The sequence below is a fragment of the Artemia franciscana genome, chromosome 21 (assembly GCF_032884065.1).
Source record: "Artemia franciscana chromosome 21, ASM3288406v1, whole genome shotgun sequence".
Lineage (NCBI taxonomy): Eukaryota > Metazoa > Arthropoda > Branchiopoda > Anostraca > Artemiidae > Artemia > Artemia franciscana.
The window spans coordinates 23,027,151-23,044,535 of record NC_088883.1 but is presented as its reverse complement, the minus strand read 5'-3'; the positions used below and the strand labels follow the sequence as shown (position 1 = coordinate 23,044,535).

Genomic DNA, 17,385 nt, shown 5'->3' with positions numbered 1-17,385 from the left:
CGGTGTGATTTAACGGGATCAAGACGTTCTTTTTCCTGTTTTTTCCTTGCTGGTTTATACCGATCTTGCCGAAACATTGGGAGGGCGTGAGGTGTGATAACTTGTGTTGTAGTAAACACTTCCGTCTGCAAAATGTGAAAAATTCAAAGGGACAGAAAATTTGTCTTTCGAAACTACAGGACCATCAGTCTTAGATTCAAACTCATCATCTAAAAATTGTATTTATCATGGCAGGATGGGAAACAAGCATATATAATGAGCTTGAATTAAAAAGCGATCTCTTTTCTGCCAAAAGAAACATTTTATGTACTACACTTATTGTGTGAAATGCATCTGTTGTTTTTTCCACGGTGTATTTTCTATATTATATGATCCTTCTTTTGATTATAAATAAAACTAATTACTTTTTCCGGATAATTTGTGAATATTTTTTCGGCGATATTTTGTTTTTAAATAAAGTAGGTTTGCCTTTTCCTTTTTATGTGATACACGCAATCGACTCACCCTAAAAAAACACACAACAACACATAGCTAAGGCCTTTTGAGCCTTTTGAAAAAAAAAGAAAATCTGTCAATCAATCTATATATCATACAAACGTAGAGAAAGGTGAAATGCATTTGAAAATAAATGATAGTGAATTTTCTCTAAAAGCGATTTTTTATTCGAAGTTAACATGCTCGTTGACCGTTCAGACATCATGTTGTATAAACCGTTCATCATGATGGAAATAAATAGTGAAAATAAATAAGCAAACTTAATAAGTTGATTTTGAAAACGTAAAAATTCTACTTCATGAAATGCCAAACCCGTAAATGTCAAAAACAGCTATACTTTTAACGAATAAACCCTCTTGAGCTTTTTGGTGTCATTAATTTTAAAAACTTTTTCCACGAGATCAGTTTTTCAAAGAAAAGTAAAGAGCTATATTAGACCAAAAATGAATAAAAATAAAGTCAAATAATTTCCCAGGCGTAAAACTACCAAAAATAACCATCAATAAATAAATGAAACCCAAAACGTATAGGAATTACCGTAAGTAGTTGATTCAAGCTCAAAATGAACAGAAGCTAAGATGAGCGGGGCTGTCGCCCCTCATGCATCCTGAAGACCAAAACACAATTTGCCCTTTAAATAAAACAAAACACATTTTAAATGTTTTCACTTTTTTATCTTTAATAAGTCGAAGATTATTAATACTATAAGGAGTGAATACCATTATATGTATATCAAACTGTCAATCCATGTTCATTTACCGTTTTCTTCAATAATCTTGGATATGGTGTTTTTTTTTTTTTTTTTCGATATTATGACAAATAAGAACACTCAGCACGTAGTAAGGCTCGCTTTCACTAAAATATAAACTACATTCTGGTCTTCAGAGAACATGGGGGGGGGGGGCGTCAGTCCCACAAATCTCACTTTCTGGTCGTTTTAAGTCTGAATCAATTATTGTTTTGTATTATTATTAAATAGTTTTAATAATTTCATAAAATTAATTTAATTTGAATAGATTTAATATTTAACAGTATTAATTAGTTGAAACATTGTTATTAATTTAATGTAATTAAATTAATAACAATTAATACAATAATATTAATTTAATTAATTTAATGTAACTTGAAACTTATTTTCTAAATTCCTTTGATCACGAAGATGTACGTCCAAACACATTACCATAATTTTTCAACTATCCTAAGTTGTTGCTAATTCCCTTTTTTTGATAATACGGACTTCGAGGAAAATTTATAAAACTCAAATAATGTATGATAACAAAAATCCTGCTAATTAGCCAAAAAAAAACTTAAAAAACACCATAAAATATCCTAAAACGTATACTTTAAAGATTATTATGGGAAAAACAATTGCAAGAAGAAAAATTATAATCTTTGTATCTATTAAGAAAAAATTCTCAAGAAAAAATTAGTTCCTTGCTCGACGACTCCACTTTTATCTTTTTTCTTTCCTACCTGAGCAGGTTTCAGTTTTCATCATTTATTCTATTATTGTTACTTTTTTTTTTAAATATCGGTTATTCTGACATCTACCAATCTTGTGGTGGTCTCTGGAGTTCTCCGACAAGAAAAATGGAAATACCAGCAGTCATATCAAAAATACAACAAAAATCAACTTTTTCTATTTTTTACATAAATTTTTGCTTTGGATACTCATAGTTCAGGTCCGTCTCCTGCTTAAGACTGTTTTATAGACTAATGCTTCTAAGGACCACTGGGGCTATTATGAGGCTAGGAACCCTAAGTAAGGGGTGTACTCTCTGTCTATTTAGATTTTCTTCAGTTTGTTCAAAATAAGGAAATCATAAAAATTTAAAAACAAGTAGAACAATAGGGAATTTAAAAAGACAGTGGGAAACATTTTCTTTTTGTTTTTGGTGTTTGTGATTGAAAGGCAGTGTGGTCTTCGTCGCTATTTATATTGTCGTGTCATGAGGAGAGGGGGGGGTCTATCCCCTCTCTGTATATGCCTGGTCTCATCACTTTAGAGACCCTCGGGCAAGTACAAATTAGGCCCATAGCTATATACTAACTGATAATATTATGAGAATTTGAAATCCATACCTGTTTCTTCTTCCTCTGCTTTTTGTCAGCACATAATATAGCTCCCCGATGACTCTTTTTCGGATCGTAATAGCATTTGACTACACCGTTGCCACATCCGATAAATATTTGGTTGAGTTTTGGGTGCCAAACAAGTCTAATAACATGCTACAGAAGAAAACAACAATAAATGCCTAACATAGCATAAATAAAGGAGAGCAAAGTTAATCAGAAAGAAGAAATACTGAGAAGTAAAAATGGGTAATAGAAAACGAGAGGGACATATTAGACAATTCTGTTCTTGAAAAAGGTGACAAGAAAATAAAATTATTAGTTCATGGTTTTTGTTGTTATTGACTATGAAGGAATTTTACGAAAATTACCCCTAGCGAAGGTCTCTGCGCTAATTCTGTAAAGGAAATACACCCGGGACATATCAACAACCTAAGGGAAAAAAGGGAAGTTGGACTTTTAGCATGATTACAACTAAGCAAAGAGGTAGATGATAAAGATACAAGTGACGTTTTAAAGAATCCAACGATCATATTGTAGTCAAAAATAAATAAACGTAAGATAGTTCGAAGAGACTGGAAAATGCAAATAAACTAGCGTCCATGTAAATAGCGTCCGAAGGCCACACTGCCTTTCCATGACGAAAATATAACAGTTCAAAATGGGGATGAAACATTTTAATGACAGTGAAACAAATATAAAACTTTTACTTGGAAACACATATATAGTGTTCACTTCTGATAATGGACACTGTATATGTGTTTCCAGGTAAAAAGTTTTATATTTATTTCACTGTCAATTAAAATGTTTCATCCCTATTTTGGACTGTTATATTTTTAAACTAGCGTCCATTTTGTTGCTGTTTTTTTTTTGCCCATGTAAGGGTAATGACTTGCGTAATAATATACAGTATATTTGTGTTGTGTAATAACTGTTTTACAAAATAGTGTACAACACCTGAAATATTAGTGCTTTTTGAAATTAAATAAAAAAACAAGTTTTTTTAAATGAAAGTTAGGAGCGACACTAAAACTTAAAACGAACAGAAATTACTCCGTATATGAAAGGGGTTTTTCCTCCTCAACGCCTCGCTCTTCACACTACAGTTTGACTCTTTCTCTTAACTCTACTTCTTAAAACAGTGAAAAACTTTAGCGTAAAGAGCGGGTCATTGAGGAGGAAAAGCCCCTCTCATATACGGAGTAATTTCTGTTCGTTTTAAGTTTTAATGTCTCTCATACTTTCATTAAAAAAAAAACTTGTTTTTTTATTTAGTTTCTGGACGTTTTTTTAATTAATGCATGTTTTGATGTTGGCTCTCCAATCTAAATAATTAAAACAAATCAAATTTAAATAATTAAAACAAAATTTGCATATTAATTTTTTGGCTAAATGGCTTTCTCATAGTTTTAATCGGACGATTTTGAGAAAAAAGGAGAGAGGGAGGAAGCCTAATTGCCCTCCAATTTTTTGATTACTTAAAAAGGCAACTAGAACTTTTAATTTTTTAGAAAAATTTTCATTAGTAAAAAAATACGTAATTTACGAATAAACTTACGTAACGAACTTCTATATTCGCATGTTTTTATTGTGTATATGAGGGAGTTCACCCGTCGTCGATACCTCGCTCTTTACACTAAAGCTTAAATTCTGTCCCAATTCCTTAAGAATGACCCTTGAATCACAAAGGCCGTAGAATAAATAGTTGAAATTACTAAAAATACTTTAGCGTAAAGAGCGAGGTATTACGAGGAGGTAAACCCCTTATATGCGTAATAATTTCTGCTCGTTTTAAGTTTTAATGCTGCTCCTCACTTTCAGTAGAAAAACTATTCATATTGATTTTTTCATTGTTTTTTAAATAATCCTAAAAAATCCTGCGCCCCCTTCATTGAAAGTCTCTTCCCCCATGAGAAGTTTTTCCATGGAAAGATCCTCCCACATACCCCCCCACCCCAACTCTCCCTCCAAAAACAAAAAAAAATCCCCCTGAAAACGTGCGTACACTTCCAAGTAACCATTACTATATGTAAACACAGGTCAAAGTTTGTAACTTGTAACCCCTCCCACGGGGACTGCGGGGGAGTAAGTCGCTCCAAAGACATAGTTATTAGGTTTTTCGAATATGGTGAATAAAATGGCTATCTCAGAATTTTCATCCGGTGACTTTGGGGAAAAAATGAGCGTGGGAGAGGGCCTAGGTGCCATCCAATTTTTGGTCACCTAAAAAGGGCACTAGAACTTTTAATTTCCGTTAGAATGAGCCCTCTCGTGACATTCTAGGACCACTGGGTCGATATGATCACCCCTGGGAAAAAAAACAGAAAACAAATAAACACACATCCGTGTTTTGTCTTCTGGCAAAAAATGCGAAATTCCACATCTTTGTAGATAGGAGCTTGAAACTTCTACAACAAGGTTCTCTGATACGCTGCATCTGATGGTGTGATTTTCGATAAGATTTTAGGGGTATTTTCCCTTTTTTTCTAAAATGAGGCAAATTTTCTCAGACTCGTAACTTTTGATGGTAAGATTAAACTTGATAAAACTTATATATTTAAAATCTGCATTAAAATGCAATTTTTTTGATTAAAATCTATTAGTATAAAAATTCCACTTTTTAGAGTTTCGGTTACGATTGAGCAGGGTCGCTCCTTACTACAGTTCGTTACCACCAACTGTCTGATAAAAATTATTTTTAACCAGCTTTGGAGTTCAAAATATTTTAATTTTATCCCAACACATCGAGTATATAAGATTCTATATCAATCAATATTATCACACTTTAAGGAATTATTTTAAAGAAACATTTTGGAAAGCACAGAGAGACACACCGAGAAGAGGAAGAGATAAAGGAGTGCAGCAATTGAGAAGCTGGGACAGTAGAAATAACAAATATTAAGAGGTAAAGGTAGGGAGGTAGAAAACGAGAGGGATATATTAGACAGTTATGTTCTTGGAAAAGGCGACAAGAAAAAAGAAGAAATATTCCTAATAATACCGGTGGGGACAGAACCCCACAAAGAAATAGTCACACAATGTGGTGAATTTTACCGCCTGAATTAACTAAGATAAAAAGAACTTTGCTTCAAAGAGTACGAACAAGGTTAGGAGGGTAGAGACAGAGTAAACAGTAGCTGAAATTATTATTTTCAGTATCAATTTTTACTTTCGTTTCCAGTCGGCCTATGGCCTACATTGAAAACTAGTTTAAAAGGCAGGATTCCTGTTATGCTGGTCATTCATTTCTGCAAAAAAAGGCTGAATATATAAATAAAAATACTTCTGTGCCAAAAGTAATTTCCGATCAATATTAAAGCTCAGGTTGGCCGTCCTGGCCAAGTGGATTGCCGGGCTGGATTCAGGATCCTTTGTCTGAGATGGCGAGGGTTCGAATCCTAGTATACCCAATTATTTAGCTTGGGACGGGGGTCAGTGGCGTGACTTTGTAAGCTCAGCCAGAATCGACCCAGCTCTAGATGGGTACCTGGAGAAATCTGGGAAAGGTGAACAGGAAGGGTGGGCGAAAGCACAGTGTGGCTGGTCCCCAACACCCCATTGCACTTTCTGGCTGAAGGCTCAAGAAACGGAGATCAGCACCACCGGTAGGGACAATTTTCTTTACCTTTATTAAAGCTCAAAATAATCACCTTGACGATTGAACTGTCAATCGTCTACATAAACTGTCACCGCCAATGATTTCAGTGAGCTGTGAAAATTCCTAGAGCTGCTCATCAGTTGAAAAGCAGAATCTCCCAAGATGGTTTTGTAATTCAAGAAAAGAAGAGAAATTATTCAACACTAAGTTGAGACTAAATAGCAGGCGTTCGAAAGTGTCCCATTTAAATTGTTTAAGGAGCCGTTGTGTTGCACAAGCACAGGTATTGTCATGACTCAGAACAATTCAGGAAGTCAGCGTATCTTTTCTTCTGTTTTAAATAGCTTCCTACATGCATCACAAAGTTTCACTTTGGAATTCGCAGTGACGTTTGTTCTCGATCACATTAACGTCACCTGGAATGCACCTTTCGGTCTAACAAACCAATTAAACCTAAAAAGAGAACTTCAAACCACTGACAGTGGCTTTTCACGAAGAAGGCACAAGTACTACTCATGCCCTCTAATCTGCTAAAATACCACCGTCAGGGATAGGAAGTAAGCTGTGGTGAATTCTTTGAACTCTTCGCCAGTTAAAAACTGATGCCTTTCAAGCCACTTAATCAATTCAGGGAAAAGATGGAGGTCACTCAGCAATAAGCCAGGACTATATGGTTGATGTTCTAAAATATACCATTTAAATTACTCAAAGATCTGTTGGGTTACAGGAGCGTTGCAAATATGGACATTACCATAGATCCAAACTTTTGCAGACGTCAACATGCCTTATTCCTCTTTCTCGAACAGCTCTTATCACGCGTAGAGAAGTCTCGCAATAAAAATCTGTAGTAACTGTTGTTGCCTACTACATAAATTCTACGGACAATTCAACTTTTTGGTCCTGCAACCACATTGAAGCTGAAGAAAGAATTGATCTCGTAAAAATCTATGGTCTATCCTTTGGACCTTTATTCGCCCAACACTGAAAAAATGAAAAAACATTTCTTAGAAGTAATGAAAAAGCAGAAAAAAAGGAAAAGGCGTTCCAAACAAGTTCTCAAGTTTTTCTGAAGGTCAGCAGAACGGAGGAGATACTTACTTACTGTTGAAGAGTGTGCTTTATTGTTTATCTATGGATACAAGAGTAATGAAAACCTAAACTCAGCTCGCTATCATATGTATCTAAAGCCACCCAAACATGCATCTGCAAAGTTTCCCTCGCTGTGCGTCTATCATCAGGTCCAAAATTGGAATGAAAAAAGTCGTCTCCAGTGGAGATTCACGAGCAAAGAAAAAGTATTGGTTCCTACGATGACTGATTTGTCCCCTGCTCCAGAAACACAAGTTCTGAAAGTTACAAAGTGCTCCTTTAAGCCGAATGGCAGTGACTCTAGGCTGAATAGCAAAACTAATAGTCCCTTTTCTATGTCTATTCAAATTGCACGGAAATACAAAATAAATTACTAAAAAACTATTTTTTTTGGCTTCTGCAAACGCGCTTCGGTGCTTGTGCACCCTTCTGGCAGTAGCCTCTGCTGAAACAACCTTTATTCCCTTGATTTTTTTTGCTTGTTTTCCCGTGCTTCTTTGGTATAATTTGTCTGTTTTTGTCTGTGGTTAGGATTGAAAAACAGGATCATTCAATCCATTCTTTGCCCATGATCCGAACGTAGAGGTGTTTAACCCCACTGTAATTCCTTAGTCCAAAACATACCACTGGAGGTCATATGCACACTCAAAACGTTGCAGAACCATGCTATTTTTCTCAAGTTGTAATCGTTTTAAAACGATAAATAATAGTACATTTCTTATCTCTACTCAAAATAATGAAAATGTAAAATGAATTAGTGATTATTCTTAGGGATCGTATTTTGCAAAAATAGATAACTCTACCAAAACTTCCACGGCCGATTTTATTTTACTTTTAAAACTGAAGACATTTAATATGGCAAATATGTACCATTTAACTTAGACGGATTAAAAAAAAACAAAAAAACACACAATTGCTAAGGAGCCATGTTAAAGAAAAAAGGAAAAAAAAAACATACCGAGTCAGAAACTTGAACTTCACATAGCTTCTCAAAAGTCACTCTGTCGAAAACATGAACTTTACCTATCTGTTCACCTTTTTCTAAAGATGTTCCAGTTAGTACCATTTTATCATCAGGGCTAAATATGCAGTCAGTCCTAAGAACAAAAAGACCGATGTAGCATAAAAATATATCAAACTAAAACATCAGAAAATATGAAATATAAATACATATATCACCCTTAAACGGTGTTATATCACCCTAAGTGCTGGTGACTTATCCATAATTTGAATTACCTCCCATCCATAAGTGACTTCTAAAACATATACCTCATCCTTAAAAGGGGATGGTATGTCACCCTAAACCCTGGTAATTTACCCATAAGTTTAATGATTCCCCTCCAAGTTTCTTCTACTAAATTGTATGCAAGGTTTATTGATCCTAAATTGCCTCTTTCTTGATACTCTGGGAATTAATTCACTCTTTTACTTTTAAAATAAAAACCAAAAGGCATAAAGGATATCACTATAACCAAAAAAAAAATGTGAACTTACCCAGAGAAACCTTCCGAAAAGCAGAAAATTGCTTCGATAATTCTGGGAAAAAAGTGATATTAGTAGTGTGATTTTAGTAGGTTTGCGTTTTTTCAGTTCCTTTTCCTGCCATGACAAATTAAATTTCCAGATTTGTGACTTTGTAGATTAGTGTATTGACGGCCCTTATCGTTCCATGACAAATTAAATATGTAGATTTGCCAATTTGATAATTAGCGTATTGGTGGTTCCTTCTTCAGCTACGAGAAATTAAATATGCAGGTTTATCAATTTTCAGATTAGTGTGTAGATGGTTCTTTCGCTTGCCATGACAAATTAAACATTTAGACCTGCCGATTTGTTAATTAGCGTATTACTGGTTTCTTCTTCTGTTATGACAAATTAAATTTGCAGATTTGTCTATTTGTAGATTAGTATGTAGATGGTTCCTTCGCTTGCCGAGATAAATTCAATATTTAGATTTGCCACAATGTTCATTAGCGTATAAGTGGTTTCTTCTTTTACTATGACAAACTGAATTTGGAGATTCCCTGATTTAAGATTGCTTTTACTATTTTGTGTCCGTTTTAGGATCAGATGCACACATCTTATCCAGCACCCAAAAGACACGGTATGGTTGCTATCTTCCCATCTTTTTGATCTTGTGCCAGCTCTTCGGCAAACTGGATCCAGCATCTCTCCCCCTTCTAACAAACTTTCGAGATCCGCCAATAGGTTTTGAGTAATTTCTCACAGTTGTCTACTAATTTTTCAATTGACCATGTTGTCACCTGCGCCAATCAGACAAAGGAGCAGGTAAAATACGTGCTTGATGATGTATTAATTAGGTCTTCCAGGACATGGCTAAGCCACCACAGCCTAATTTTTTTTAAATTACGGCAATGATTTCAATGTAACGGCTGCAGTGACGCTCGTCAACATTTCAAATTCTGTCTGAATTGGATTTTTCGTCGACAGCAATGATCAAAGACTTCCAAATCATGACGTAATTGCATTGAAGAGGAGAGATCTAACAGCAGCTTTATTATTAAGCCGAAGGCAACTTAATAAGATTAAGGATAAGACTAAGGACCTTTAATCGATCCATTCGTTCAAAGGTGAGAGTATTTTGTCACTTTACGATTTTAAATTTATAATTTTGCAATTTTAATTTGTAAATTCAATTTTCTAGATTAATAATTTTGTCGCTTCCATTCTTAACAGCATAATAAAGGAAAACGAAAACATGAAACAAAAAGAATTTGAATTAATTAGAACCAGAAATGAGACACGACAAAAGTAAGCAACTGATATATTTATGAAACTTTGCAATATAAAAAGTATGCATAGTGACAGTAATAATGTAATACATTCCCAAATATCTTTTCCCCCTTCCAGGGTTTATCTGTGTACAAAACCGACACAGAACACTTTCTAGAAAATAATAAGTCCATACAAATTATTCCTGGTGGACGCGGGGGGGGATAATACAAAGATTTAACTTCAAGAAAACTATCATATTTCTTCTCAATTACACAGTTTTGATCAAGCTATGATTTTCTAGTCTTTCAAAGGGTTGGAAGTGGGAGGGTGTGGGTGCAGAGTTATTAAGTTTCCACCTTAAACCCTAGTTTCTACCAAGCTGATGTACATACTACTAACAACAACTTTTAACACTATTTCAACTCAGTGCCACAATGTGCAATGATTTCTTTTAGCTCTATTTTCGCGACGGACACTACCTGAACACACAGCTTCTTTACACAAAATTAAGTGAGCATGTGTTTTTTAATTTACGGTGAATACACATATACATTACCAAGCCAGAAATTGAAACTTTTGCAGGATATTATTGGACTCGAGAGAATAATTTTAAAAGATGAAAAATACAAAGAATATTTACAGAAAAAAATTAGAAAAGCTGACTTGAAGTCACGTTACGCAAGACACTGGAGGTAGGTTAAAAACAGCCCACAGAGCATATTTTGGTAGTAGGAGCATTTTATAGACTATTGCAGGGAAAGACAGATTCGATGTATAAAACTTAAAAAATAGCCTTTAATATATAACATTTCTCACTATTTACCCTAAAATTTAAAAATGTATCTTCGAAATCTTGCAATCTTTGAGAATGTTGACCTAATTGGGAGACTCATCCAAGCCAAATCACAAGTGACCCTGATCACGTTTGGAGTCAATCACGTGAGTATTTCCAGTGTCATCATGAGAGCTGAATTTCCACGAAGTGATGAAGCTAAGGCTCTTTTTTTTATTTAGATCCTTTTTAATTTTGAGTTCAATTTTTATAGGTTTGTTTTTTTAAAATTACATAACCAAGGTGTTTGCTTAGATTATATTTTCACTGCTATTTTCTGGAAAATTCCTCATTCCAAGGAACTACTTGTTTTTCCAGTGTCAATATTCCAGAACAACAGAAATACCACACCTAATTTGGGCAAAATCGCTGAGCATCTAATTGTTATAAATTTCTTTCTAGAAACAGGGGGAGACAATACCTTCTTATTTGTGTTTCATAGCTATTTTCCATTTTATCGAGGCTAACTGGTCGTTTTTACCCCCCCCCCCCCCTTACTTTGTGAATCGGAGCCACTGTCAAGATAATAAAACAAAAAATTTGTATTTCAATTCAAGTAAAATATCAACATATCTATTTCCGTGTAAAATTAAAAAATTAGCAAGTCACTTTAAATTATGATAATGTCTTAAAAACACATAAATTTGGGGTACTTGAAAGTAGCTTACATAGCAAAACGTGAGAATAAACCAGAAGCAACGTGAACAGGTGTCTTGTATTTTCTCAAGTCCCAAAGTTTTAATGTTTCATCGTTTGAACGAGTGATAAATTCTCGACCATCATAAGAAAAGTCTAAAGAAGTAATCTCACTACCATTTTGGTGAGCATTTCGCATTGTTATGGCTGTATTCACCTAGAATTAAACAATTTCTAATCAAACACAACAGAGATTAAGCCAAAGACTACGAGTAACTTTTAAGAGGGGCAACTGGCACTAGTGTCGACAAAAAAAAAACTATCAGCACCATCTAGCAATTGGCAACGCTTCACATTTTTATAAACTTTGTAATCGTTTTTTGTCAGGAACTGAGATCATATACTTGTTACTACCGTACTAAAAAAATTAAATGATTTATTATCATAGTTATAATCGCCTCTCTTGTTCAGCGCTACGAGAAAAGGTTATAACGAAATACGTTCACATTTTCTGAATGAAAATACTAACATAATAAACTGGATACAAATAAACAGCACAGAGAGCAAAGAGAAAAAAACAACAACAAATGAAAGCCAAAACTGGAGGAACTAAAAAATACTATAAATCTAACAGCACGGAGAATCATCAAAACTAACAAATAGATAAAATCAAAACTTAGCATACATAAAAATTGAAAAGCCAAAAATTCCGATTTCAAACTCTAGCCACCCACCCAGAAAAAAATAATGCTAATCGTGCAATACTTGATCAGTGACTATAAAAATTGTATCAGTTCAGTTCCGTCCAGTATTTTCAAGGGTCTTATAAAATTCCTTTATAAGACTTAAAAGGCCCTATAAAACGTCCTTGGTTTTTATTCTAAACGTCTATGATTTACAAAATTATTTTTACAAAAATAAGGATGAACGCAACACTGCCACTGTAATTCCACTGTCCAAATTTTCTAGAAAGAAAATTGAGCTCTCAAAAATCTCCCCGAAATGAACGTTATGATAATAAAAGGCACGTTTTTTGTGTTAATGTTTGCGTAAGTAGTGACAGGGGCAATACTCTAACCAGACAGATAGGTGGTATACTATAGGAGCTACTAGCCCCTTAAGACGTTATTACGCACACCTAGTTCTTACGCAAAACAATAGTGAACATTTGATGATATAATACACCTGTGTATTAATCTTGCATGACATGTTAGATTTCTTAGATTAGGTCCGCTAGCCAAGCGGGGAAGCTTACATAATAGGGAGTGTACAACTATGCTAAGGATGACACAATATCAGGTGACTTGTAAAAGGTCAGGGCCTGCTAGTCAAGTAGCGAAGCCAAGGTCGTAACTGAAGACGGCGCAAAGGAGGGATGTTACATAAGCACACCTTATGTTACGTAATAGATTATTGATCTATATTAAGCAATATAACATAGGTTGTTGTAGTTCAGGGGGCCTGTGGGGGACCCCTAGTTGTAACTGAACACAGTGCACACGTGGGATCTTACCTGTGTCCATCTGTATGTTACGTGCTAGGATATTGTTGACTTATGTTAAGGATGACGCAATCTCGTGTGACTTTTTAGATGTCAGGTCTCAACAGTCAAGTGGAAAATACCGTTTGTAACTGAGGACGGTTTACACGTGAGTGTTACGCAATAACGGCGTACACCAGCGTCACTTGGCTTACGTAAGACTTGTTTTAGTCCACTTACCTCAGGGATATAAACATTGGACATTTCTTGTTACGATATCTAGACTATGCATTGTTTTCATTCTCAAATGGCTTTATAAGACAAGCTTTATATTTTTATTGTGGATACATGCTTTATGGATAAACAAATTCACAAACAGCATAGAATAATTAAATCACAGAAAAAAGCAGTTAAAACTCAATAAATAGAAAAAGAAAATCTGAAAAAGCTGATAAAGGAGAAAATAATAAACAAATAAACGTTAATTAAAGAAAGGCGGTAACCTAACTTAACCTTAACTTAAAGCTGTTTGAGGTAGAGAGGTAGAGACTTAAGTCGTACATTTCAATCCCCTTCCCCCTGGAAAAACTTCTTAAGCACTTCTACTTAGCTTTAAACTGTTTTATGGAAGTTGTATATTTACGCTAGATTACTGATGTTAGAATTCAGTGCCCCTCCGCAAAAACAAATTCCTTTAATACCTCCCACCTTAACCTTAAGCTGTATTAGAGAAGTTATTTATTCACGATAGTTAATTGGGTGTTAGATTTCAGCACCTCTCTCTCGGAAAACAGAGGGGGCGTTTAATGCCATTTTGTGCCATAAAAGATCAATTTTGCCCAAACCAGATCCAACTAGCAGAAAAATTATATTTCATAGTTTAAAGTCTTAAAACAGGTATTTTTGCATTTTGTAAGAGTTATTTCTCCTTTGATGGGATTGTTTTGGATTATGTATTAACTTTTTTTAATCTTTAAGATGTATTTGAAATGTTGTAAGAATTTTTGTGTTTTGTAGCAAGTATTTTGTGTTCTGCGCCAACAATTTTTCATTCTGTTAGAACTATTTCAGAGTTGTGCGAAGTATTTTGTATTTTGTATGAGTTATTTATGTTTGGTAGGAATTATTTTGGATCATTTATAAACTTTTTGTATTCTATAAGAAGTGTCTGGGATGTTGTTTAAATTTCTTAGCAATTATTTTGTGTTCGGCACAAATTATTCTTCATTCTGTTAAAATTATTTTAGAATTTTGTAAAGTATTTCCGTTTTTTGTAAGACTTATTTCTGTTTCGTAGGAATTATTTTGGATTATGTTTTCATTTTTTGGATTTTTTTTTATTCTTTGAGAAGTAAATGGGATTGTGTTATAATTTCTGTGTTTTGTAGGAAGTATTTTGCGACCTGCACCAACTATTTTTCATTCTGTTAGAACTATGCTAGAATAGTGCAAAGTATTTTTGTCTTTCGTAACAATGATTTTTAGGTTTTGTAGGAATTATTTTGGATCATGTTTGAACTTTTTGAATTGCACTGCAGTATTGTGCAAGACAAAGGTGCACGTAATAATATCTCGAGGGGCTAGTGGATCCAATAGTATGTTCCCAAGGGGCGTCGTCAAATCAATAAACCCCTCACTACTGGATTTCTATATATTAGTCTTCATTTCTAAGGATTGTTTTGGATTTCTATATGTTATGGGAATAAAGAAAAGGCTTACTCATGAAAATATTTTGAATTCTATGTCCTTTTTAAGATTAAAGGGGAATTATTTTAAAATCACTGGAAATAAGGAGAAGAAGTAATGAAATGTTTAGTAAAGTATCTGATAGTATGAACCATGTGGTAATGGGGAACTTTAATTTTTACCTCCTCGATTTAACAGGTTATAATATTGATTTTTTGAACTTCATGATTTCAAATTATTTATTCCCTCTGGTGAGCATTCCTACCCACATCATAGCTCAGACTACAACCCTGATTGACAACATTTTCGTTAGATCGAGAGACCTAAATGTAAGCCGTGCAGATGTGATTTCATACCCCGGCTCAGACCACCTACCATTATTAGCTCTTATAAATTACCCAGCAGTAAGATTACCCAAAAAAAATTAAGACACGCATTTTGAAAAACAAAAATCTGGGAAAGGTTGCTGAGGAGACTAGTGGTACTGATTGGTTACTGATAGTGTTACTGACGTATATTTTGAGAAAAAGTACCCAACGGAAGCACTGAGCCGTCTGTTCTTATGATTATTTACGATACGACGTGCCCTTATTGATAAGATGTACGATAAGACGTGTCGTTATATCAAAAAACAACAACCGCGTAAGCCATGATTACCATTAAAATAACTGAGCAACTAAAGCTATGAAATGTACTTTAAGTAAAGTTCCTGGATGAGCGAAGTGACGAATCATTTAATTCATTCAAAATACAGCAGAATTTCGTAAACAAGCTGCGTCGCAAAGCAATGACAGAGTATTATTACAGGAAGTTTAAACAAAACAAAGGAAATATAAAGGAAACATGGAATGTTATACGTGAACGTATTGGTGGAAATGGAAAGAATGGAAATGAACAAATCCAACTTGATGGTTTTGATTACAAACGGGGGTTCTCAATTTGACGGACAAGCCACGATCTCTAAGAAGTCACGTGAGATTCTGCCATCCTTAACATGGGTTAAACACTTCGTATTACGTAGGCTTTCCCGCTTGACTAGCGGACCTAGAGATCTAACATATCATGCAAGATTAATAAACAAGTGTACTATACCATAAAAGGTGCACTATAGCATTGCGTAAGAGCCGTTTACATAATAACGTCTTGAGGGGTTAGTAGCTCTAATAGTATACCCCCTATCTGTCTGGTCAGAGTATTGCCCCTGTCAGTACTCGCGTATTTTACCCAACTAACAGAGCTTTGATAAAATTACCTCAGTGAAATTCAGCTATGACAATCTTCAGCAATGCATTCACAAACCCCAATCGAGAGTTTAATGTTATGTTAATCAAGCATTCATAAACGCTACTTTTATCGACAAACAAAATCTGTTGATATAAAAAAAAACAAACGTTTTTCCAGAGAAAGTAAAGAAAAACAACAAATATCGAGTACTTATATAGTTAATATCGCTACACCTTGCACATATTAGAACGAATATCCGTTTTCCTAAGGACTGTCTGAGTGCCCTTGTATAAAAATATCACAACATATAAAAATCCAGTTAACTCAAAAGGTCTGGGATAAAATTATAGATTCTAAATTACCAAACTTTCGCCGGGCTCCAGTGGAACCTTACTAGCACTAAGAAACAGTTTTATAACGATTGTTCGTATCTATTTTTGGGAGCAGCTGAGTGTTGGCCTCTTCTAAACGAGTCATTATTATAACAGAATACTTATTCCGCTAAGTTCTCGAATTTTTTTTTTTACATTTAGAGATACCCAAAGTTTAGTTATATCTCAGCCAATTACTCTTTGATTAAATGGTGTTAAAGATTTATGCGTAACCTTTAATTGCATTCTTGATATGGTTTATATTTACTATTGTTTCAGCCGCTGAAAAAACTTAAAAGAAAAATTACATGCTGGCCAATAGTCTGAGTTGCGCATGTAACCATCTCCTGATTCCCTGCCTTAGATCGGGATTATGTGCGCGGTTGGGGTCAAATAATCCGACACTTCCCGTGTTTCTTCCCCAGATTTCTGGGAAAGAATTTCTGGTGCCCATTTAGAGCTGAGTCGACTCTTGGATCGTCACACCGTTGACTCCTATTCCAAATCAAATAACCAATGACACCAGGACTCGAATCCCCATTCTTACAGACGAATGATTAAAATCGCTTCACGGATCTAGATTTCAAGTAAAAGGATTTCACAACTCTGAGAAATGCTACTGGTTACAAAAAATCGGCCGAAAAAAACGTATGTATTACTTTGCCTGTCACTGTTTTATTTAAAAACAGTTTTAAAACAATTTATTTAAAAATAGTTAAAAACATTTTAAAAACATTTTTTAGATTATTTATTAAAGAGGAAAATGAGGGCTTACTGGAAGAAAACTTCCCTTGTTCACTTCCCTTAGGATAAACCCAGTCACAAATTTCTTTAAATACAGGACAAAGACAGGTAAGAAAGAATTTCTTGTTGGGAGGGGTAGGACAGAGTGAAATAATAAAAACCCGTACAGTCGTATGCCATTTATTGGAAAACGTACAGAAAACAATGAATTAAGTGGCTTCAGGGAGATAGGCGCCGGAATTTTCATCAAATGATCATAATCGGATATACACAATAGCAGCACCAGGGTTTAAAACTGGTTCTGCTATTGTTAGCAGCCAGTGCTATTTCATTAGCACTGGTGCTGCTGATGAAAATCCGTATTACCAATTTTTTTTCCTCTTTGTAATGGTATCAAGAATAGAAAATCATTTTCGAACCT

General features: G+C 34.6%; 1 protein-coding gene across 1 annotated transcript in view; it reads right to left on the bottom strand.

Moving 5' to 3' along the window:
• Nucleotides 1-17,385, bottom strand: part of LOC136040986 (WD repeat-containing protein 70-like) — a gene marked incomplete at its 3' end in the record, with an annotated part of 52,694 nt that continues 35,309 nt past the window's right edge. The window contains 4 exon segments of the mRNA XM_065725471.1: nucleotides 1-125; nucleotides 2,578-2,724; nucleotides 8,214-8,352; nucleotides 11,492-11,676. Of these exon segments, the coding sequence (XP_065581543.1) occupies nucleotides 1-125; nucleotides 2,578-2,724; nucleotides 8,214-8,352; nucleotides 11,492-11,676 (596 nt within the window).